At 36.4% G+C, this 23892-nt stretch overlaps 2 protein-coding genes across 3 annotated transcripts in view; one reads left to right on the forward strand and one right to left on the reverse strand.

Annotated features, from left to right (window-relative positions):
* Nucleotides 1-360: 360 nt before the first annotated feature.
* LOC135683260 (T-box transcription factor TBX3) lies at nucleotides 361-4656 on the forward strand. 2 transcript variants are annotated; one of them, XR_016143885.1, is made up of 5 exons: nucleotides 361-469; nucleotides 1549-1816; nucleotides 2289-2435; nucleotides 2955-3611; nucleotides 3768-4656. XR_016143885.1 is itself a non-coding variant. In XM_089109352.1 (4 exons), exons 1-4 carry the CDS (start codon nucleotides 369-371, stop codon nucleotides 3042-3044), a joined length of 606 nt encoding a protein of 201 aa, XP_088965478.1. In that variant the 5' UTR covers nucleotides 361-368; the 3' UTR covers nucleotides 3045-4656. The 2 variants fall into 2 exon arrangements, 1 of the variants encoding a protein (XP_088965478.1); XM_089109352.1 differs by having other exon boundaries at nucleotides 2955-4656.
* A 1363-nt stretch (nucleotides 4657-6019) lies between these two features.
* LOC135683248 (protein retinal degeneration B) overlaps nucleotides 6020-23892 on the reverse strand; it is a 36878-nt gene continuing 19005 nt past the window's right edge. Inside the window, exons 8-18 of the mRNA XM_065198458.2 lie at nucleotides 21856-22028; nucleotides 21201-21522; nucleotides 20492-20833; nucleotides 18617-18759; nucleotides 18257-18373; nucleotides 17411-17527; nucleotides 16435-16583; nucleotides 15811-15960; nucleotides 14896-15079; nucleotides 10820-10951; nucleotides 6020-8492 (exon numbers count right to left, since the gene is read on the reverse strand). Of these exons, the coding sequence (XP_065054530.2) occupies nucleotides 8208-8492; nucleotides 10820-10951; nucleotides 14896-15079; nucleotides 15811-15960; nucleotides 16435-16583; nucleotides 17411-17527; nucleotides 18257-18373; nucleotides 18617-18759; nucleotides 20492-20833; nucleotides 21201-21522; nucleotides 21856-22028 (2114 nt within the window). The 3' untranslated portion in view covers nucleotides 6020-8207. The remainder of the gene's footprint in view (nucleotides 8493-10819; nucleotides 10952-14895; nucleotides 15080-15810; nucleotides 15961-16434; nucleotides 16584-17410; nucleotides 17528-18256; nucleotides 18374-18616; nucleotides 18760-20491; nucleotides 20834-21200; nucleotides 21523-21855; nucleotides 22029-23892) is intronic.

A 23892-nucleotide genomic window follows, 5' to 3' on the forward strand; every position in this document is an offset into this window, starting at 1 on the left:
GGTGCGAGGAAACGTGATCTTTTTAGCGCAAACAACGAAAAATGGCGTTTTCACAGTCACCTAGTTATGGCTACCAAAATTTTTGCAATTCGAATCAACGGGATTTTTCATCAGCTTTTTGCCATCGTCCGTTTCAAGATGATGGCTTTGAAGCGAATCCTTTCGAAGTCTCCCAACAGCAAGATGCAGGATGGAACCAACCATACTACCCGGATTTCAACACAACACCTCAGACAGAAATGGCTCCTTACAACCCCCACTTCAACATGCCCTACCACAATTATCAACCCCAGCAGGACGCGTACCCGTTGCATCATTTTCCACCACCGCAGCAAAACAGTATGATACCACCACCGCCAATGGAGCAAATGGAAGACGACAGGAACATCGAAGTCACCTTGGATAATGAGAATCTATGGAAGAGTTTTAACCAATACGTCACAGAGATGATCATTACAAGAGCAGGAAGGTATGCTTACAAATAATTTAGAGGTTTGCGAAGTAACACCATTTTACTCCATTTAGAATGCAAAAACAAAAAGTCGATGTAAACTTTTTTCATAATTGTTCTTCCCATTCATATACCAATTGTTCGCTCTACAGCCTTTTCATTTTCTCGTAACAAGAAAGGCCAAATTTTACTTCGAATGGAGTTTTACTTCGTTCAGTAAAACAATCTCCGTTGAGCGGACGAAAGAAGTTGGTCCTTAAAGATGTCACAGTGAAAAATTAGGATACGAAAAACGACCATTAATTAACACTTCGCGCACTTTTTACAATCTTTGCGTAACAGGGATGGTGTCTAAAATCAATCAGGGAATACGTTATGCGTTATGAATAAGCGTGAAAACATCTAAATAGAGATTTTCCTCAGCGTTGTTTTGAGTGCTGAATAACAAAACAAGATTATTGTTAACTCCTCCATTTCAATCTCCTTAGAAACAAAATTCCCAACGGAGACATAAGTATCGCGATGCTATAGAAGCAGGGATTTTACTTGAGTTTTTATGGGTTAGGAACACGTGGGGTATACCTTGGCCAGGTAAAGATGGGGGTTCGGCGAGGTTGTTATGGTTAACAAGGTTGAATGTTTTATGTAATCAATGAAAATCGAAAGGGATTTTGACGGCATATCGGTAAAACAATTCTTAAACTTAATCTTTTGCGATCTAAAAACGAAGGATGAGGCGTAAGGTTCCCAGTGAAACAATATAAATGTGGCACTTTTGTTTCCAAGTTTATAGAAAATCATACGCGGCGATATTACACCAATTGTACGTAGATATGCGTTAACCATAAACAAAAATGTGGGAAACTGAGATGCATAGGTCCTCAACTTGAGCCCCTCAAATTTGAAGTTAAGTTCAAACCATACTTATGTTCTAGCAGTCAAATTGAAGTTAAATTCTTTGTTCCAAGTCTTGACTCCGACGGTTCAAACAATGGGACTGGGATCTAGTTACGTAAAAGAAGACTTTGCTGTTCGGAAAAACCAAACTCCTGCGCAGTTCCTCAAAACTCTATCATATTCTGCTGTTTTTCTTCTAGACGAATGTTCCCAGCAGTGAAACTGAGAGTTCGCGGCCTCGATCCAAAAGCGAACTACATATTCTTAATGGACATCGTTCCAGTTGACTGTTATCGATACAAGTACCATGCTAGTAGATGGACAGTTGGGGGGAATGGGGAGGCGTCTCAAACAAAGCGAATGTATATACACCCAGCATCACCATGCACAGGGGCACAATGGATGGAAAAGACGATCTCATTTCAGAAGCTCAAATTAACAAACAACTCAACGGACAAAAATGGCTATGTAAGGCCAGACACTTTTTTCATGATAACATCTTATTTCCCAAATTTTTATCAGATGTTTTTTCAATAGCAGAAATTGAAGATATAAAAAGGAATGACTGGGGTATAATTACATGCAATTGAGTATCTTAATGAGCCATAATGTTGGGAAAAGATAAAAAGATAGTTTTTTGTTTCTTAAAATGAATTCATACTCAATATTAGTTATTCATTTTTCTCTTCTATTTTTTATCCCAGGTCATAATCCTGCAAAAGTTCTTATTACCGTGGAAAGAATGGGGCTATTCTTTTGAATAATATTGAATTTCTGTGTCCCCAAATTCAACCTTTGTTTTCAATAATAATCGGAACCAAATTTGGTAGCAAAATCCCTTTTTTAAGCAGAATACATGGCAATGTGTTTGTTATCAAAAAAGAATGTGATATTGTTTACTAAGAGTTATTTTAATGAGTAAGTCTTATTTTTTTTCAAGGCAATACTCAATTCGATGCATAAGTACCAACCTCGGATACATCTAGTGAAAACTGGCGACATAACGAGGCTACCTTGGAGCAACTTTAAGACTTATACTTTCAAGGAGACCGAGTTTATTGGTGTCACAGCTTATCAGAACGAAAAGGTAGGATTTCCATTATACTCTAAGTAATGTTTTCTATATCAAAAAAGGTAATTTGCATGACAGAATATGAAAGCCAACATTTCGTTGTTAGAGAGCTAGTATAGTAAAGTTCTATCATTATTTTTATTCTTTGAGAGTAGTACTGTACTGTTTCAGAAAGGTCTTAATTTGCAAAAGACGCGAATTCCCCTATGCGCTGTGGCCAAAGATCTGTTTACAAAACAAAAGGTTTCAGTCCTCCACACATTCTAGCTTGTTGAGATAGGAAAATTGTCTTCTACACATTCTAGCTTGTTGAGCTAGGAAAATAATCGAATCTTAATCGAATTACAGCTGCAAGAAAACTACAATTATCCCTCTTACTTGAATTCCTGCTTACCCCTTGGGCTATCATACGATGTTTTATGATCCAAGGCGTGTCGGACGAAACGTTTTTCAGTATGCTACATTTTCGCTTTTCCCCTGCACCTCTTTCTATAATTTTCATCTTTTATTGACAAGGTCTTTCCTCTTTTTCAGATTACTCAGTTGAAGATTGACAACAATCCGTTTGCAAAAGGATTCCGCGACGAAGGAGCTGGTCACAGAAGGACTTCTGCATCAAAGTAAATGTTTTTTCTTGTAAGAGCAACGTAGAGTGGACAGTTAATTACATTTCCATCGAAAGTACAAAGCGTCAGGGATGGTCAAAGGAGAAAGGCAGGGATGGTCAAAGAAGTATTGCAGAATAATTCATGCAATACTCATTAGTAATCTATGTTAAGAATTAGTTATTTTGAGACACTCAAGTTTAAATATTTTCGATAAGTGACCCTTTATGATCACAGTAGTATCCCTTCCCTCCAACACTGTGTCCAGTTATAAAAAAACTTTTGTATCATATGTTCAAGGTATCAAATATAATGGTAACGAATTATTCCGCTTGGAATATAAGAAATATTTTCTAACAGAGATTCTCAAGCAAAGAGAAACGATTTTCTTATGGTGTCTACATTGTAAACCTTTTTTTGTTTTGAACAACCATCCAATATGGACTCTTTGATTTCAGGATTGAAGCAGGGTCACCGTCACCGAGTAGCCCATCTGAAGGAGAAAGTGTCAAGGATTCAAAGTCAGCAATAGCAAGACATGGAGATGCGAAAGATCCAGAAGAGGATAACGTAAATTGCAAGAGAGGTAAGTGATAAAATGGCAGAATTTGTACATCAGAAATTGACAACCAGCGCGAAACTTTAGTTTAAGGGGACAATAGGGGAAATTCAGCTTGAAAAACGAAGTTTCTTTGTGTTTCTCAATGTCTTCTTTAAAATAGTTTCTAAATGTTCATTCTAGATGCAGATATAACTAGCAGCAAAAAAAGAAAGAACCCGGATGACGACTGTTTCAATCTACCAGCTTCTCAATTTGCTGACAAAAACAATTTGAAGCGATTGCCACAAGTTTGCAAACAAGAAGATGGCCAAGAAAGAGTTGGTTGCGATGAAATAGACTTGCGAATGTTTTCTAACATAATTTCGGCTATACCAAGAAACTACCCTGACCCTGTACAGCTTGGGTACCACCAAAAGAACGATTATAAACCAATGTTTAGTAAGCTACAACACTGCAGCGAGAATAACATGTACCAAGGACAGCAATATGTATATTATAGTTCCTAGGGTTGGCAGACACACGTCAATGTCGTTTTACTTCGTTGCGTGGCAAGAGTATGATCAAAGATACCATACGCGTTAGGTTCTTAGTTCCTGGAAGAGTATTGCTAATAGGGTTTTACTTCCTTATATAACGAATTTGAGTTATCGAATAAAGTTCTATATGTGAAATAAGTAGTTGCTACGTTCCTATTATAGACAGTTTCCTATCTGGATAAATTTATGGTCACTTTACTGTGGCCTTATGACAAATGTTCAGTACAACTCTGTCATGAAATATTACGCTTTGGTTTTATGTAGCAATGGCAAGGCCAATATCGACGCTCAGAGAAAATGTTGACAACGTTGGCCTCAATAGTTGTCAAAATATGGCATGACGCCTTCAACTTAGCTTCAACAGTAAACACATTAGTTTAATTTCACAACAGGTTATGAATCATGTTGACACTTTGCTTGCATCTTTTCAATAATATCGTACAGATAATGACTTCGAAGAAAACATCTTTATGCTCAAGAAAAACGTTAAAGCAGAGTGTATGTTATTGTAAGTTAGTCTAACAACGTTTAAATTATCTTCTTCGTGACACGAAATGTTCAAATTAATAATCTTCCGTTATCCACACATCATGTACAAATTTCAGGTTTTTGAGACAACAAGAGAGAATTTTCTTTGAAAATTTCATTAGATTTTAATACTTTTGCAAAATTATTTATTATTATATTGTGCCTGAAACCAGCCATTTTCTGCGTTAGCCTTCTTTGCAAATGTTCACAGAAATGATTGTTATGCTATATTCACGTTTAGATTTTGAAAAGTGATAATCAAGAACTTCCTGAAAGATATGGAAGAAGAGAAGGTTCAACGAATGTGTTTGTTATTGACGCCACACTTGTAGGGTACTGGGAAACATAAATGAAGTTAGGGTTTAATATAGAACAAAGGTCATGGGCTGTCTGGCGAGGGATGCTGGGATACTATCCAGCCAAATCTTCATAGCACGTCATTCATAGTTAAACATTTCTGTTCTAAATTCTAAAGAATCGAATAATTACGGTTATTTTAAGAGGATAAATATTTTTTAAGTGTGCTGTCTGATACATTTGGAAAGTTAAGGCGTATCATGTATCAACCTAATTATTGGCATGTTATGATAAATTTGTGCCCCAATTTTTACAGAAGGGAAATTGATGCAAAAAGCATGTTTTCCATCCTTGCCAGATAATTGTAGAACAGTAAGCGCATAGGGGCAGTTGCAAATCTAAGAGGCTGCAACGATTCAAAACATAAAGAAATGAAGTATGTTTTCACCCAGTGCCTGCCACACGCGGGAACTTTCATTATCATTAAAAAGCTTGTCAACAGAAATTCAGAATCAAGAGTCTGACAGCAGATTGAGATGATAAGAAGTACAAAGCTACCAACATATCTGGAGATAAACAACCCTGCCACATGTCGATATTAGTTCTGCGAGGCATGAAGGTCTTATATCAAGCTAAATATTATTGAAAATGAAAAGACCTAAAAAAAGGAAAATTGGCATTGGAAAAAGAGAAATTCCCTAACAGATCGAAAATATATTCCTTTGATGCCGCTGTAATATTCAGTGCTGCAAAAAAATGATTCTGGTCAATCTGAGAGAAAAGAACGATGGTAACAACACATATCGCTTCTAATCAAGTACAATGCGACTTGTATGAGTTGTGGCGGTGGTCACAGGGTGTCTTGATAAAAATAAGCCCCCGTAAACTCCTTCGTAGTGGCTTGCAATGCATTTTCCGTTGACATTGTTCTTCAAAATATGACAGAACGCTGACCGTGAACTTACGTAATAGGCGAGGAAAATTAGGCCGTTCTCGAAAATAGGCCAGGAAATTGTTCTAACAACGTCATAAAAGAACCACTAGTTGCATTGAATTTCAATAAATATTCAATTAATTGCAAAACTTTTCGATCAACGAATCGTAGGTTTCCAACTTCACAATTACATTTTCTACACCAAAAAATTAAAATAAAATTTGTTTGATTTGAGCCTGCTTTGTGTAATATGATGTAAAAAAATTAAACTAATTAATGAAATAATTTGCACTAATTACATGAGTACGCCACAATCTTGAAATCTAAAATAAAAATAGTCTAAGTCTAAGTTCTATAGAATGATAACAAAGGCTACTATGTTAAGCGTTGTCATTACGGCAACAATCCTAAATCTTATAATATAACTTTTGGGTTCTAAAGGTTTTTGCTAAGAGCGCGTCAATATTATTTCAAATATTGCATATTACTCTACTGAATGGAAATGCGAGATGTGGTAACCAGTGGAATCCTTTAGGCCCTGTTTACAAGATACCGTTTCATATTATCTCAGATTGGTTAAAAATCGGTCTAACATAGTGTTGACACAAAAATGCACTGTTTTCGTCTTTCCAAACAATCTTGCTCTTAAAGAAACCTCGACCAATCCGAAACACCCCTTTCCTCGTTTAGACGGCGGAAAACGGTACAAATTCACAACAGGGCCTTTTTAATCAATTTAAGTCAGGAGGAGTACCACTTGATAAACATAAATCCCGGCAGCGCAGTTGAAGCCCGCAAAACGCAAGCAAAGTTAGCGCTGCACGCAATGGAACGTTTTGGTAGATGATGTCAAAATCTGACAGGAAAATAAAGAAATATCAAGCAGTACCGTGGCGTTAAAAATTGGTGAAAGAAAAGGAGAAAGTAATAGAAAGAGTTTTGCGTTTGTCTGTCCTATGTTAAAATTTGTATGCCATGTTAAACTCTGAAGTGTTTGTGTAGGTTAGTGTAAATTATAGGTTATATTACGCAGTCAGCCTTGTCTCTGCGCGATATAAGTTAAGATTTTCCTATACATGCATATCCATAAATTCTTTGTATACATTTTTTGATATGATATACATTCTATAACGCACTGCCAACGCACTTAAAGACAGTTAAATTTTATCTCCTATTCAAGCAAGCACTGATGGTATCGACGCTTGTGTCGCTTTTTTGTTCTGAAGAAACAGCGCTCACCTCAATATCTGGTCACTGAGATTCCAAATGAACGCCAGCTAACATATAATCTTAGAAATCCACGCGTTTATGACCAAAATATTAGACGGACCAATCGCTTTGCTAATACCTATTTCCAAAACACATTGATGGAATGGAATGCAAGCTTGACAATGAGGTTAAACATTCCGTATCCGTTGTTCAGTTTAAAAACAAATTGCTTTCTGCTATAAGACCAGTGGGAAATTCTATATATAACATTCATGACATCTTAGGTGTTAGATATTTAACTAAACTACGTTTGCAATTTAGCGCACTAAATGAGCACAAATTCAGGCATAATTTTTTAAGCCCTGTTTGCGTTTGTGGAACAGCAAAAGAAGAAAATGAACATTCTCTCCTGCATTGCCTTGGTCAACTCTCGGAAATTCCTGGTTTAGACATTTCACAATATGATTCAAAATCTTTATGCACACTGCTTCTGTATGGATCTCCATTGTTGAATGTATTTGCTAACAGAATAATTATGGAAGCTACAATATCCTTTCTTAAAGAAACAAAACGATTTGACTAAATGCAGCTACCCTATATTTATTTTTTATTATTATATTTTCTTTTTTTGGTTAAATAACTTAAATAACTTTTTTGGTTTGTTCCTTGTCCCTTGTTGGCTTGAGTGACAAAATGGTTAAATATATTGTAAATGCCATTTATAGAGGTAACTCGATGACCTTGTGTCTGTTCCCTCTATGAATGGCACCATATCAAGTAGTTGTTGCCTAGCCTTAATGTTTTAATTGCTTAAATAAAAAAAAAATAAAAAAAAGCAAGCACTCAGAGAAAATTTTATGGATTAATTTTTCAAGCAACATATTTAACATGTTTATAATACATTAATATTTAAATGGCAGATCTGTTATTTTCTATATGCTTTAAGAACAGGGCTTCTCTTGATAGCAGCTAATCATGTATTGTAAACTGACTGAATGAATCACCCTGTATAAATAATGTCTCATTATTATTATTATTATTACTATTAATAATAAGTTAAAAGTCAATCAAGGACCTACAGTACGCCTGCATGTCATACGATGAAAGCTAAAATGATCATCTCCTCGGACTGTGACGTGACGACGGACGGATGCGGATTGCGATTTGGGTGTCAGTTTTAGAACTACCATCAGCCTCGTTATCAGGCTGCTGCAGCTTGGACTTGCTAAACAAATTGAACCTAACCCCCGATGTCTTCTGCTGCCTATTAGATTTCCCATTGCTTTGTGGGATTCCAAAACAGGTCCATGGCAACACCGAACAAAGTGGCCCGACAGCGTGGCGTGATAATGGGTGGGAAGGAAGCTCCTTCAAATGGGCTGCGTAGCCTTCTGATATCACCTAAAAATTCAAAGCAGTTAGTAACGGAGGGCTGGTTAGTATGTCTTTTCAAAGCATTAAGATCACAGGAGAAGTTAAATGCAAATTTTCAGGAATTCGTGAGTTTTTAATTTGGTCATTTGTGTGAAATCTTATTCAAGGCCACCATCACAGCGGAGTCAGGATATAAGCCTTTATTAGAAACTAATAACACTTTTATTTTTGGCTTCTGGCTTGCTCTCGTCCAGTGGAACAAGTGGCGTCGAACCACCAGCTCTGCAAAACATAGACACCGCACCACATTCAGACGTCAAATGATCTTGTGGCATAACAATACAACACAAAATTCATTTAGCCTGATATGTGACACAAACGGGAACTTTAAATAGAAGTAAAGCGCAGTTTTACAGTGCTTCAGCTGTTAAACTAGCCTTAAACTAGACGATTACTAAACTGGGTGCCACACACAGGTGAGGTTACAATTTTTAGGCCATGGGTTTGATCTATGATCAAGAAAGCAAAAACAAGCTACGAGCAGCTCACTTTGCCTCTCAAATGAGCTACAATCTACGAGCAGCTCACTTTGCCTCTCAAATGAGGCATTCACCAATCTCCTAACATAATCCGATTCTTCGCGATTCTGAAAAACCTGCGGGATTTTGCAGGATTCTGAGTGATTCACCGTTTAATTGAATGCTTTCAGATATTGAAAAGATCAACACTAGAAGTCTTCGGTTGCATTTTATCAACCTGTACCTAAATCTATGTACCTGAAATTCTAATTTTTTTGAAAACTTGCGGCAAAACACATCTCGATCCTAACACGTGATTAACAAATATAGAAACACGCTCCATAGATCAATCTCACTGAATCTGCCAAAAGAAAAATCCGGTGTAAAATTATGTCCCATATACGAGAGTGTCCCATCGTACTTTGCATTGGTCAATCTACAAACGCTTTATTTTCTCTTGATGCTTCCATGACAAAGAATTATTATAAAAACGCGAAATTATAAAAACTGGATCTCATTGAAAACGACAAAACACGAGAACAGACTAGAGGGATGGGTCAGTCAGCTGTAGTGAAAACCGAAGACTATTTGAAATAGATTCTTAAACAGATCTTTTTATGACAACTCGTCTAAATGCTGCATTGTTTCAAAGATAAAAACAATAAAGACATCACAAATGGTCACAAATGCTTGCACCCTAAATATCGTAAATGTCTGCACCCTGAAGAACCCGGAATGAAAATGACGTAAATGTCTGCACCCTGAAGAATCCGGATTGAAAATGCCGTAAATGTCTGCACCCTAAAGAATCCAGATTGAAAATGCCGTAAATGTCTGCACCCTAAAGAATCCAGATTGAAAATGCCGTAAATGTCTGCACCCTGAAGAATCCGGATTGAAAATGCCGTAAATGTCTGCACCCTGAAGAATCCAGATTGTAAATGCCGTAAATGTCTGCACCCTGAAGAATCCAGATTGAAAATACCGTAAATGTCTGCACCCTGAAGAATCCGGATTGAAAATGCCGTAAATGTCTGCACCCTGAAGAATCCAGAATGAAAATGCCGTAAATGTCTGCACCCTGAAGAATCCAGATTGAAAATACCGTAAATGTCTGCACCCTGAAGAATCCAGATTGAAAATGCCGTAAATGTCTACACTCTAAAGAATTCGGATCGAAAATGCCGCAAATGTCTGCACCCTGAAGAATCCAGATTGAAAATGCCGTAAATGTCTGCACCCTGAAGAATCCAGATTGAAAATACCGTAAATGTCTGCACCCTGAAGAATCCGGATTGAAAATGCCGTAAATGTCTGCACCCTGAAGAATCCGGATTGAAAATGCCGTAATGTCTGTAACCGATAAAATTGAAAGAACGTGCACCCATAAAATCCAAAACAAGAAAAACCGCTAGCACCCAGAAAAGAAACTTCACAAATATCTCTACCAAAATAATTGCAAGAGTATGTAGGAAAGTAATCCCAACACCTTAAAGCAAATAATAGTAACAAACCGAATCGGAAATGTCTGCACCAAAATAATCCCAAGACCATGCAGCAAAGTAATCCAAACATCTTGCAGCAAATAACTGCAAGAATCCTGAATGAAAGTTTTATATTTCCGCACCCGAATAATAGCAAAAACCTCAATCGACCATAAATATCTGCATCCAAATCATTACAAGAATAATCATTACACACATTACATGAAAAATGCCACGATAATCCTACTTAATACCAGACAAATTTCTCAGCCAAATTGCTGGGAGAATCCCATAAACAAACGATAGGAACAAACAGTTCGCACTGCTACTGAACAGTAAAAAATGAACATACCTGAAAATTGGCAGATCCCTTCTGCTGCCGATGTTTACCAACGATAAATATCTGCTCCTTGGACAAACCAACTGAAGTGAAAACAGAGATGTCTCTCGACGAACCATATGCAGCGTGGATTGAAACAGCTTCCTGCGAGAGCAATGAACAAAAACCAATGAAGCTGATAAATGATTTTGTCGAAAAATCACCAGATTTTAGGCATTTTTCAAAAATCAAGCATAGGGGCTCTACTATTGACTCGTCACCTATCTTAATCATTGAAGACGAAATATCATCACAGCCATGTGCCTTTTTGTGTCAAGAGACCTAATGAGTTTTAGGACCTTTTCCCTGTCAATTTCTATGTTTGTAAACTCACAAGACCACGGGATATGAAGCTAGGAATCGTGCTACCAGTATTTACTGCACATCATTGTGAAACAAAATAATTATTGAAAATGTTTGCTTTGGCCTCCACATTGGTGACAAATAAACCATGTTCAAGCAGAGGGGGTATGTTTGAAAATTTGTTCTTATTAATAAGCTTACTAAACAACGACCTGTAGGTTTGAGCTCCAGTTTTGGGGTCATATAGATTTTTGCCTAGGTTTGCATAATACTCACTCTTAGCACTGGCTATCAGTCTTGAAATTTCATTTTGCATATTTTTTACCCGATTCCACTCTTCTTGTTTCCTACCACTTTGAACAACTTTGAATAAACTCTATGTTTGCGCTTAATAACAGTTTTTAACTGGGTTGAGAAACTTCCAAAAGTTTGTCAGTGAAAATTTTAACCATTTCCTTAGAAATCTTAGAAATTTGGAACAGATAGTCCACTGCCTGCAACTTCCCATTGCCTATTGATGCGAGACAAAAGAGAGACAATTGGAGCTAAAACCCCCCTTAATGAAAAAAGGCAGACCTAATTCCTTTTCACAAAAAGAGTGATAGACAGAGCAAGGAAAACTATAACCCAATTTCGCTGTTGCAAATTTTTGGAAAAATCTTCGAAAAACTTTTGTTTGATGCGATATACAGCAATCTATGCGAAAATGGTCTTTTGTCTCAACATCAATCAGGTTTTCGGCCAGGCGATTCAACAATCAATCACTTGTTAGCAATAACCAACAATATTTACAAAGCCTTTGAAGAGCTGCCTAGCAAAGAAATGCGTGCTGTTTTTCTGGATTTGTCCAAGGCTTTTGACAGAGTATGGCACGACGGTCTTCTCTATAAATTGGAATGCAATGGAATATCTGGAAATATTATCCAGCTTCTTCAAAGCCTTTTAAAGGACGGAAAACAGCGCGTAGTTTTAAATGGGAAATGTTCAAAGTAGGAATCGATCTCGGCAGGGATCGATCTCGGGTACCTCAAGGATCAGTCCTTGGCCCGTTGTCTTTCTTATTTACATAAATGATATAGTCAGCAACGTGTGGAATTAAGCTTTATGCTGATGACATATCCCTATTCTGTTGATGATGCAAATGTGACCGCTCGAGTGTTGAATCGCGATCTTGAAAAGATAAATTTGTGGGCGTGGCAGTGGAAAATGCAGCTTAAAGCTATTAAAACGGAGGAAGTTATCTTTTCTTGTAAAAGGCATTAAACGAGCCATCCAAAACTTAGACTAGGAAGTGATGAAATAGTTTCTAAGAATGAGCACAAGCACCTAGGACTGATTCTTGACTCAAAACTTGATTTCAAAAGCCACATAAGAGAGGCTATCTTATAGGCACGCAGAGGAATTGGAATGATAAAATGTCTTTCAAATTACGTTTGTAGAGAAGTTCTTGAGCAAATCTATAAGCTTTACGTTCGACCGCATTTGGATTATGGAGATATCATATACCATAAACACGACGCTGAAATGCACCATCATTTCACACAAAAGTTAGAACAGACCCAATACTCTGCTGCTCTAGTTATCACAGGCGCTTGGAGAGGTACAGGTAGGTAAAGGATCTATGACGAATTAGGATGGGAAACCCTGTACCATCGTAGATGGTACCGAAAATTGAGCCATTTCTTTTTTCTGTGCAAAGATAAAGAACCAGAATAGCTTTATTCGGATATACCTCAGCAGCAAAACCTGGTCTATAATCTAAGAAACCCACATAGTTACGAACAGCCAACTGGAAGAACAATTCAGTACTCAAACTCATATTTCCAAAATACCATATCTGAATGGAATCTTCTGGATAACAAACTACGAAATTCTTCTTCGATTTCCCAGTTTAAAAAGAATCTGCTTGCTATCATAAGGCCAATTAACAATCCTACCTACAACATTCGTGACATTCTGGGTATCAGACTTCTAACCATACTTAGGGTTGAATTCAGCGCTTTGAATAGGCATAGATTTAAACATAACTTTGCCTGTTGAAGTCCAATGTGTGTCTGTGGCACTGGTAAAGAGGACAAAGAACATTTTCTCCTGCACTACCCTCTATACAGCATAAGCGCCAGGATCTCTTTGACCAGCTCTCAGGTAACGATGGATTCAATGTTGCCGATGTAAATATGAAAGACCTTTGTCATTTACTCCCGTTTACTCTTGTTTGGAGATCAGAATTTGGGTACAGTTGCAAACAGAATTATATTAGAAGCAACAATTTCCTTCGTTGAGGCCTCGGCAAGGTTGAGTTAATGCCGAAATACAGCAGCAGCACCCCTTTCTTTTCTTTCTCTAACTTTTATTTTTTCTTATTTCCTCTTTCTTTTTTTCTTAGATGATGTAACTTGTTGTAGAATTGTATGTGGCATTTATGGTGAGGACTCGGTGACCTTGTGTCTTTCCTGGAACAATCGCACGGATACACTTATATAAATGAATGAATTAATGAATGAACAAGTGAATGAATGAATTATTATATGAATTTGATTGTTTAATAAATACAAAAATGAAGAAGCGAATAAATTAATAAACCAACAAGTAAATGAGTGAAGGAATGAATAGATGTATAAAGAAATAAATAAATGAATGAATAGACGAATGAAAGAATGAATTAACGAACGAATGAATGAATGAAAGAATGAAATAACGAATGAATGAATGAATGAATGAATGAATGAAAGAATGAATGAATGAATGAATGAATGAACGAATGAATGAATGAATGAATGAATAAATGAACGGATGAATGAATGAATTATTATATGAATTTGATTGTTTAATAAATACAAAAATGAAGAAGCGAATAAATTAATAAACCAACAAGTAAATAAATGAAGGAATGAATGGATATATAAAGAAATAAATGAATGAATGAATAGACGAATGAAAGAATGAACAAGTGAATGAATGAATTATTATATGAATTTGATTGTTTAATAAATACAAAAATGAAGAAGCGAATAAATTAATAAACCAACAAGTAAATAAATGAAGGAATGAATGGATATATAAAGAAATAAATGAATGAATGAATAGACAAATGAAAGAATGAACAAGTGAATGAATGAATTATTATATGAATTTGATTGTTTAATAAATACAAAAATGAAGAAGCGAATAAATTAATAAACCAACAAGTAAACAAATGAAGGAATGAATGGATTTATAAAGAAATAAATGAATGAATGAATAGACGAATGAAAGAATGAATTAACGAACGAATGAATGAATGAATGAATGAATGAATGAATGAAAGAATGAATGAATGAATAAATGAACGAATGAATGAATGAATTATTATATGAATTTGATTGTTTAATAAATACAAAAATGAAGAAGCGAATAAATTATTAAACCAACAAGTAAACAAATGAAGGAATGAAAGGATTTATAAAGAAATAAATGAATTAATGAATAGACGAATGAAAGAATGAATCAACGAATGAATGAATGAATGAAAGAATGAAATAACGAACGAATGAATGAATGAATAAATGAATGAATGAACGAATGAATGAACGGATGAATGAACGAATGAATGAACGGATGAATGAACGGATGAATGAATGAACGAATGAATGAACGAATGAATGAACGGATGAATGAACGGATGAATGAATGAATGAATTAAATAATTTAATAATTAAATAATTAATGGATTATATTCTGTATCACACAACACGGTTTCAACCAACCTTATTTACAACAGAGCGCAAAAATTCTTGTTTGTGTTTCTGATAATCCTTTCTAATGCTTTCGCAAAAAGAGACAATGCCAAAAGGAAAGTTGTGCTGTGCCAGCCATCGAGTCACCTGGTGCTTTTGGAATAGCAATCTACTAGTGACATAGATTATTAAATAGCCCAGTTCTTGCCAATGCCTAAAATTCAAACAAAAACGGTCAACACAGCGAAATTTATAAAACTTAGATAGAAGTGGAGTAAAAAGAGCAGGGTGCTTTGGTGAGCTTTATGTTGGTATCTTAGTCTTTAGAAAATCTAACGAATCACGTTCTAAACATTAAGGATATAAACGTATTCATTTATTCTTTCTTTCTTTCATTCATTCATTCACTCATTCATTCATCCATTCATTCATTCATTCATTCATTCATTCATTCGTTCATTCATTCATTCATTCATTCATTAATTCATTCATTCATTCATTCATTCATTCATTCATTCATTCATTCATTCATTCATCCATTCACTCATCCATTCATTCATTCATTCATTCATTCATTCATTCGTTCATTCATTCATTCCTTCAATCATTCACTCATTCATCCATTCGTTCAATTATTTATTTCTTCATTCATTCATCGTTTCATTCATTCGTTCATTCGTTCATTCATTCATTCCTTCATTCATTCACTCATTCATCCATTCGTTCAATTATTTATTTCTTCATTCATTCATCGTTTCATTCATTCGTTTATTGATTAATTCTTTCAATCACTTGTCCATTTTTCATTTATCAATATTTCCATTAATCAATTCAACCGATTCTTTCATATCTTCGGTAAGAACACGCTTCTCATCATCTAAAGTGCAACAAATACCAAAACAAAGTTGTATTACATTCATTTTTATGAAACAGAGAAATACCCACCGAACTACGTCAACTGCGCCACCTCGAATTTTTGGATCAATTGCTCGCAAAGAATAGGCAGCCAGGAACGACCCATCAATACTGAAAACAACAGCCTCGGCACTTCGAGGCACCACTGCCACATTGGAATCGACGCTTGAATGATCGCCCCTGGGACGAAGATAAAACTTTCGAGTTAAAACCATGTCTCTCTCAATTATTATTATCTTTAATAGTCCTATCCCTACCATACATTTGACTATACACGAAAGATCATTCCTGAATAAAGTGAACGGAATCAGGGAGCAAGTACTTTCTGAAATGAACTTCTCCATCATGAGGCAGCTGCATACAGAGGTGTCTGCAAAGTACGTTGAAAACGTTGCATGACCGAAGAGTTGGCGCCTGCAATCTCTGTTCAGAGTCTCAGTTAGCAAGACAGCACAGCAGTGGCCAATTATCTGTAATCCAAGTGAATGGCAACATAGAATGTAGCAAAATCGAGAGGAACGACAATGTCATTGCTCCATGAACAAAGCACAGCGCATTGGTGACCTAAAAGTGAGTTTTGGATGCGTTGCAAAAAGGTTGAAAAAGAGCCACTCAGATAACATGGTATGTGTATGAAAGTGGCTTAATTCCTACCTTACAACCATCTTCACAGCATGAATACCTTGTGGAAATGTTTCTGCTTCAGGAACTTGAAAATCAATTCGGCCATGACTATCAGTGAGCGAAGTGCCTAGTAGCTTCCAGTTTTCCATTTGACGATGCAAAGAAACGTAAACATCAACCTGATAGGAATAACAGAATGCAACTTTAAGTAGATAGCTTTACAATGCACTAGGACTTGTAGACCTTTTTTGATCCAAGGAACATTTTTTCATTGAAAAAAATCACGAGGCAAACCACCAACAGAACATATAAAAATGAAATGCTGTGGCCTATATTCACAACATAAAGTCGTTTGTTTTGAATAAGAATCAATAAACACGATGAAAAAGTATTTTATGATAAAGATGAAATATTTCTATTTAGTCAGTGTGAAACATGGGCCCGTTTTTTAGACCAGTTAGGTAATATTGAAGTATTTTCCACGGCACAACGGATAATATCTCACGGCACAGTGATTAAAAAACACTGCAATATAGAATATCGAAGCATACAAGACATACAAGAGATTAATTTGTTAATCAGACCCGGTAAATGCAAGCATATACCTTAATACAGTGAAATAATAACATTAACTTTTTCGTATATACCTTAAGGAAAGGAAGTTACTTTCTCACTTGCATAAAAAGTGTTATAGGCTATTCATGTGGACGACCCAAACGAACTCTTTCACCCACAAAATGATCAATCAAAGATCAAAGCGGTTAGACATTTCCAAGCATATATATTATTGAATTAAATGCAAAGCTTTAGGAATAAAGGTAGAATCAATATTTATGACACCCTCAGCTACGTGGGACTGTTTAAAAACACAAAGTAGAATTTTTTATCAATAATAACTATTTCCATCATTATTATTATTTAATCACCTTTATAATCCTTGTCATGTTCACATGACCAACAATGGTGAGACGAAAAAGAAATAACAAATCTGTCAACGAAATATCACCTTTTCTCCAGTTAGAGCTGCCACTTCGATTGGACCATACACAAATTTTCCGCTCACGTAAATCGCAACACCTGCTAGAGAAATGACGTCATTCGCTCGATGGTTGGAATGCATGTTCTGAAAGAGATCAATACAACATGAAGCCAACGTTTGGTGTACTCCTATTAAATACAACCTAGTAAAGCAAGACTATCAAATAAAAGGAGTTGGTAGAAGCGAAAACAAAATCAATTATTGAAGGACATAGGTTTCATTGACAAAATTGAACCTGTAATACTTGAAAGTCTCTGTTGCTACAGTGTTCTTTCGAAAAAATAAAAAGTTTCGACTAAAAAAATCATGCTACGACACGCCTAGCCAGAAAAATCATGGCTGTAGAATTGCTTATCATGAATGGAAATAGCATGCAACAACATTGGGAAAGAGAGTGTGACTAAAAAATTGGCAAAAATCTGGCGATGTGCACCAGAAATTTCGTTAGGCAGTGTGGCACATAACTAGGGAAATGTTCTTAGTACCTACTTGGTATCTTCTGGGCTCAAATATCAACAGCATAATGTTCACGAGATTTTGTAACAGAAAGAACTCATTACTAGTTGGATGTCTTTTTCATCAGTCAGCGTCGTCTTAACCCTGATGAACTTTACGAGTTGACATGAGGAAGCTCTTTCTGTCTGCACAAGTTCGGATCACGAAAGAGGAGGGCTCTCTCAGATTTCCGTGCCTTAATTCCCAGATATATTTGGGATGTACAACACAAGCCCGTGATTATTAGCTGGAAACACATGGGATCACATTAATAATTTTGCCACATATTGTGAAGATGTTTCAGCATTCACAATTTACCTTGATTTTCAACGCTGTGCGCTTCTTAATCCACTTTTCTCGCGGGTTGACTGGCTGGAATAATGCTGTTTCAAAGAGGATGGACTCAGATTTCGCAGCAAGACCTTCGTCAAGAATCTGGAATCAAAGTAATTAAGCATACAATAGCAAGTTGTGCAATATAACTTGGCAAAAGGCGTTTAAAAGAAAGGAAAAGTAGCTATTTGTCTTGGTCAGCCTTTGGACAGTAAAGTGTTTGACAGAGCGAAATACAAAGATTAATAGCTGAAGTCCAGTACTGACTAATAAAACCTAGCATGAAGGGCCATAATGATGTCACATGTCACATGTAATTAAAAAACTGATTGGAAAACTACAAACCTGCCATAGAATAAAGGCAACCATGTCACGTGATTCCCAGTAGCTAGAATAGCAGAGTTGAGAGAGTGCTGAGAAAGGGAATTGCTGCAAACCATCCGGACAATACAGCATATAATCGATACGCTTTGTGCCCCACCAGGTACCTGTTGAAAACGTTAAAACATTTAGCAAACAGAGTAGATTCCATAATTAGGCTGACACAACAAAAGCATTCGCGTGCAACATCAGGAAATCGACACAGAGAACGCAGCTATTTTCCCACATCTTCACGTTTTTACCGTGGCCTGAAAATTTTACAGAAGGATGACCATCTGTTTCTTTCTATGAAGAGTCATTTCTATATTGGGACTGTGCGCACATTTATTCAAGGCCTCAGTTCATATAATTGCACTTACTTGAAAACAACGTTATAGCTTTTGAGGGCGTGGCCATTTGGACCTTCTAAGGCCACGCTCTCTGGCCATTCCTTCTTTTCTTCATGAAAATCCCATAACTGACATAAATCGGTTTCAGAAAGACGAAAAAATTCTATCGTGTTTCAGAACTTTTGTAGCAAATGTGTTATTATCAATCACAATTTTGCAGCTTGTAGAACCCTAAGTGGGTGTGAAGTAAAATTTCCAGATAAATAATCAACTTCTTTAAAAGCTTTGTTGTAATTATTTTGATGAAATTAAAATTTTGAAAATTCGATTTTTGTTCTCGATTGGTTGGTGTAGAGTTAATCAAACTAGCTCACAATATGATGAAAAATCATTTAAATGTTAATCAATGCCCAAAAAAATGTCAACAAGCAATGTATATATGACATAGATTGAAAGCAAAGTGAAAGAAATAGAGTGCAGCCAAACTAACAGAGTTTACTTTGAAAAAAATATTCCAAAATGCTATGCTGGCAGCACTAAAATGTTGACAAGGAAACTGATACCTCAAAAGCTACGCAGTGTTACTTTCAACCAAAATAATGCATGTCAAATCATATTTTTACTTCCTTAAAACCTTTTTCCTTTTGCAATTGTTATCTTAAATACAATCAAATCGACGCAAGAAGCTGTGATAGCAACAGACTTTGCTAATCTAGTTAGCAATTCTAAATTTAGGAAATGTATTTTACTTATAAATAAGTAAAATCCAAACAGGACAGATCTTTGAAGAAGAATTCACTGATAGCACGCTGAATTCGATCGTTAAATTTACAATGCACTTTGATATTTAAGATAGCTATAAATCAATCATCTGTCAATATTTGAACAAAATGCAAACTGCAAACCTTAAATCTCAAAAAATGGCAAATTCCGTTGATTAGCTCAAACGTGAAGAAAATAAATAAGGAATAAGTGGTAGAACGTTCCCATGGTTCAATTAACTGGATAAAATTTAAGACGCGATCAGTATTATCAGGAGGTGAGATTGTTTGAGTGTGACACCAAACCCAAACCGAACCATTTTCTTGAAGTAAAATTGTGGTTGAGGCTCCTTATTACAAATCATCGTTTTACCATCAAAGAGCATACAAGGGGGGACAGAAGAAGATTATCCTATATCCATGCTACATAAGGAAATAATTTGTCTGAATGAACATATTCTTGCCAATGATTATGCACGATATATTCATTTTAGGCGGCATCAATGTTCGACACACCCATATTATCGAAAAAGGCCACCCTACATCTTATACAAAGCATGTTTAGAAACATTATGCAAATGCATAAGTAATGGTACCTTATTTGAAGATTGTGCAATAGAATATTGTTTAATATTTTGCAATGCATATTTGCCCCTCTTAAACAGACATTATGTAAGAGCTCCTTAGTCTACCGGTATGCAAGAGGATATGAATATAGAGCAAAAACAAAATGCCAAAAGCGTGAATACCTGAATTGAGAAATCTACTTTGGGATTCGTAGAAGGTATCCACGCTGTTGCAGCTCCCAGTGAGGGATAATTTGCACCCATCTCTGTTTTTTGTACCAAACATAGTTTCGGTTGGAGTCTCAGGCGACTGCGAAATTTCCCCATCTTGCTGTGATTTGGTTTCCATAGGATGAGTCTCATAAAGAATTTCTGCACTGAAAGGAAAGACTTGATAGCGCGGGAGATGCGCAGGTTCCACGTTTGAAAACATCGGATCAATCAGCGGCTCCAGTCTCGATGCACAGGGATCAAATGGAAGGAAGAGGTTAAACACCTGGTTGCAGACTGGCTTGGTTGGCAAAGCTGCATGGGATACACGAAAGATAAACAGATGATAGATCACATCATAACACCACACATAGTCTATTCTAGTAAAGCAATGCTTACTACAAAACGGCAATTAGTAGTATTAGATCAGTGAGTTATTAGATCTAATCTAATTAAATGCACTGTGGATGAAAAGTAGCAATCTGCTGGCGGTGAATTGGTTTCTGTGTTAACACTGAGTTTGCTAGGAAAGTTTGCTAAAATGAGCTGAATGAAGGAAAGATGTTTCTAGAAACGAAGAGTAATACAAAGTGTACAAAGCGCTTTCAAGGTTGCTAGAAGCAGGTATGTTGGAATCAAGATTTCTAAGGAAAATAGTTAAAAGTAGCATGTTCCCTCTCACCTCCATTACTCTCTAGAAACTGCTTCATTAATATCATGCCGATTGGAGATCCGCAGCAGAAAAAATTCTTCACATCAAACTCAAACTGCTTCTGACTACGGAAGAACGAAACCTGGGATGATGGCCCAGAGTCAATGCTGGAGCTGCGTTGGTAAGTGAAGCTCCGTTCCTGATTTGGCTCTATGTTCACCTTGTCACTCAAATTATCCGCTGCATTGGAACCCAATAGCGAATCGAGGCAGTTATCTGCAATCTGGTTTCTTTGGCTGCATAGGGCACCGTAGACGAGAAGAGCGCCAACACAGTCAGCTAGAATTGATACCTAATAAAAAAGTACAAATAATGATAAACTCCTATTGATTTGGAATGAGTGAACAAAGAGGATCTACATTGCACATCGGCTTGCTAACAGAAGATCAAGCGTTGAAAGCATATAGGAATACACAGGAAATAACGCAAGGGGACATTGTAGCAAGACTGAGGCATATGTATAAACCGTTAAGGGTGAACTGGGGGGGGGGTGGGGACACTACAAATACTAATTTTTATTGTATTAGTGTAGTTGTTCTAAAATGCGGAAATGCAGCCGTAAAGACTCGATATAGATCTTGAAATCCAAAAATAAAACATTCATAGATCTCAGTCGAAAACTCACTTTTATATTTTCCTCATCTTCGTTTGATGTCTCTAAGAATTTTCTGTAGATGGCATTGGCTTCATTGATGACGAAATCGACTCCTTGGTAAAACTCTAATGATGACACCAACAAAAGTGGTATACACGACAGAGGAAACGTGGGCGGTAACCAGGCATGTTCTGACGACGGAGCTAAAAATATGAAAACGAGAAGATGGAAAAACTTTGCTTACTTTACCCGGAGATCACTTGAGAGATAATTCAAGACCAGAAGAGGATGATGCGAATTATCCAAAGAGCTTATTTCTATAGAGAAATTAAAGAAATTAAACAAATTAATAACATTTATAACTAGCCAAACATTATCTTCAAAGTGTATTTTATTCAGGAACCGATATTTCCTTTTAATCAGTTTGAATTGTAATAGCGCTTCGAAGAATGATGGGCTAGATTATTAAGAAGACTTCAACATTTGATGATTGAGGCGAGCTTGTATGAAGTGACTGGTAGTGATATAGAAGGGTAGGCAATACAGTCGATCCTGGGCAGCAGGAAGTGACAATATTAAATGGTAAGAAGAGTATTAGCAGCAAGCATGATATTATGTTAATTTTGCAAAAAAATTTAAGCATATAATCGTTATAGCTATGGAGACTTGAAAATCTCTGGACGACGGACACTTGTGGAACTAAAGTTACTGTCCGTTAATAGAAGGGTGTCCGTTGTAGCGAATTGTCCGCTGTAGATAATTGTCCGTTGTGCGAATAGGTCTGTTGAAAACAAGCGTCCGTCATTTCTAAGATGACAAGGAAACACAGAAAAGACACTTTGGGATTTTGATTTGTAATTTGTCTGGAGGTGTTCGCTAGTGAAGTACTAGTTGTGTAAACACCAATACAGACTCTTCTGTTGAGTAATTACTAACAATGCAATGCAGTTAATGACGGTCTTGCTGTATAATAGTGCAAGGTGAAACTTGATATTGAGGCGACCCTGTTAATTCCGGAGGTCCTCCTTCAGCTTTTCGTTGGCAGTAAAGATATTTTAAGAAAAAAAACATTCAGTCTTCTGTAGAGGTTAAGAATCCCGTTTTAGCTGCAGTATATAGCAAATGAGTTTCGAGTAGTTGACAATGGCCATAATCTATGATATCAATGATCGAGAAAATGACATTATTCAATGACGAATGGAGGTATTAAAAATGATGAATAATTCAAGGCCAGATTAAAATTCGCCAGTAGCAAATCAAGAGTCAATAACGAGAACTCAAAAGTCAGTGACAGATCAATGACTAGGGCGAAAATGTTTGACAAAGTCTGTGCATTTGAAATAAGGATCACACAGTGTGATATTCCAAAAATATAACACAAAGTAAATAAGACAGATCCCTTTCGATTGACGCAAATGATCTTACAAACGAGATAGAGATTCTTGCTAAACGAAATGTCTTGTGATGTTTGCTGGTCTCCTCATCAAAAAGGAAAATGTAAGCTGAATGGGGATGATAAAAAGATAAGTTGATACAAAACAGGTCTGTAAATAAGCCTTCGGAAACTAGTCAAAGGGAATGTATAAGTAAAACGAATGTTTGTTTCAGATAAAGGCAATGGACGGCCATGTGATCATCAAGGTCAGAGGCATGCTTTCAAAAAGTGCAAGTTGCAAATCAAAGAGATTCAGACGCAATTCTAAAATGTTCAATCTAAAGCATGTTAGGTGTGTGTCAATTATTCTCAGCTCTTATGGCTTAAAATTTCTTTCCACAGAACATTCTGGCGGTTGAGAATTATAAAAGTTGCCTTGAAAAAGAATTCTAGAACACGCAATCTTCTTGTCTGACACTCTTTAGACGTCAGTGTGCTTCTGGCTAGGCAGGACAGACGGCCCAAAGATTGAGGATAGAATAAAACAGCGTGTCCCTTTCAACATAAGAAACAAAACTCTCCCCCTGAGAGCACAGCCTCTTCGGTAGATCTTAAACATAAACCAAAACTTGTGATTCAGCCATTGGGCAACATTTTCAAGAAAACCCAGATTATGCCGAAAACTAAAATAT

The sequence above is a fragment of the Rhopilema esculentum genome, chromosome 7 (genome assembly GCF_057945365.1).
Source record: "Rhopilema esculentum isolate cy_ngs chromosome 7, ASM5794536v1, whole genome shotgun sequence".
NCBI lineage: Eukaryota > Metazoa > Cnidaria > Scyphozoa > Rhizostomeae > Rhizostomatidae > Rhopilema > Rhopilema esculentum.

Excerpts from the sequence above, each read along its gene's own strand:
- LOC135683260 (XM_089109352.1), top strand. The coding sequence starts at position 369 with ATGGAAGACGACAGGAACATCGAAGTCACCTTGGATAATGAGAATCTA. Across the intron at positions 470-1,548 it reads ATCATTACAAGAGCAGGAAG|ACGAATGTTCCCAGCAGTGA; the intron begins GTATGCTTACAA and ends TTTTTCTTCTAG. Across the intron at positions 2,436-2,954 it reads CAGCTTATCAGAACGAAAAG|ATTACTCAGTTGAAGATTGA; the intron begins GTAGGATTTCCA and ends CCTCTTTTTCAG.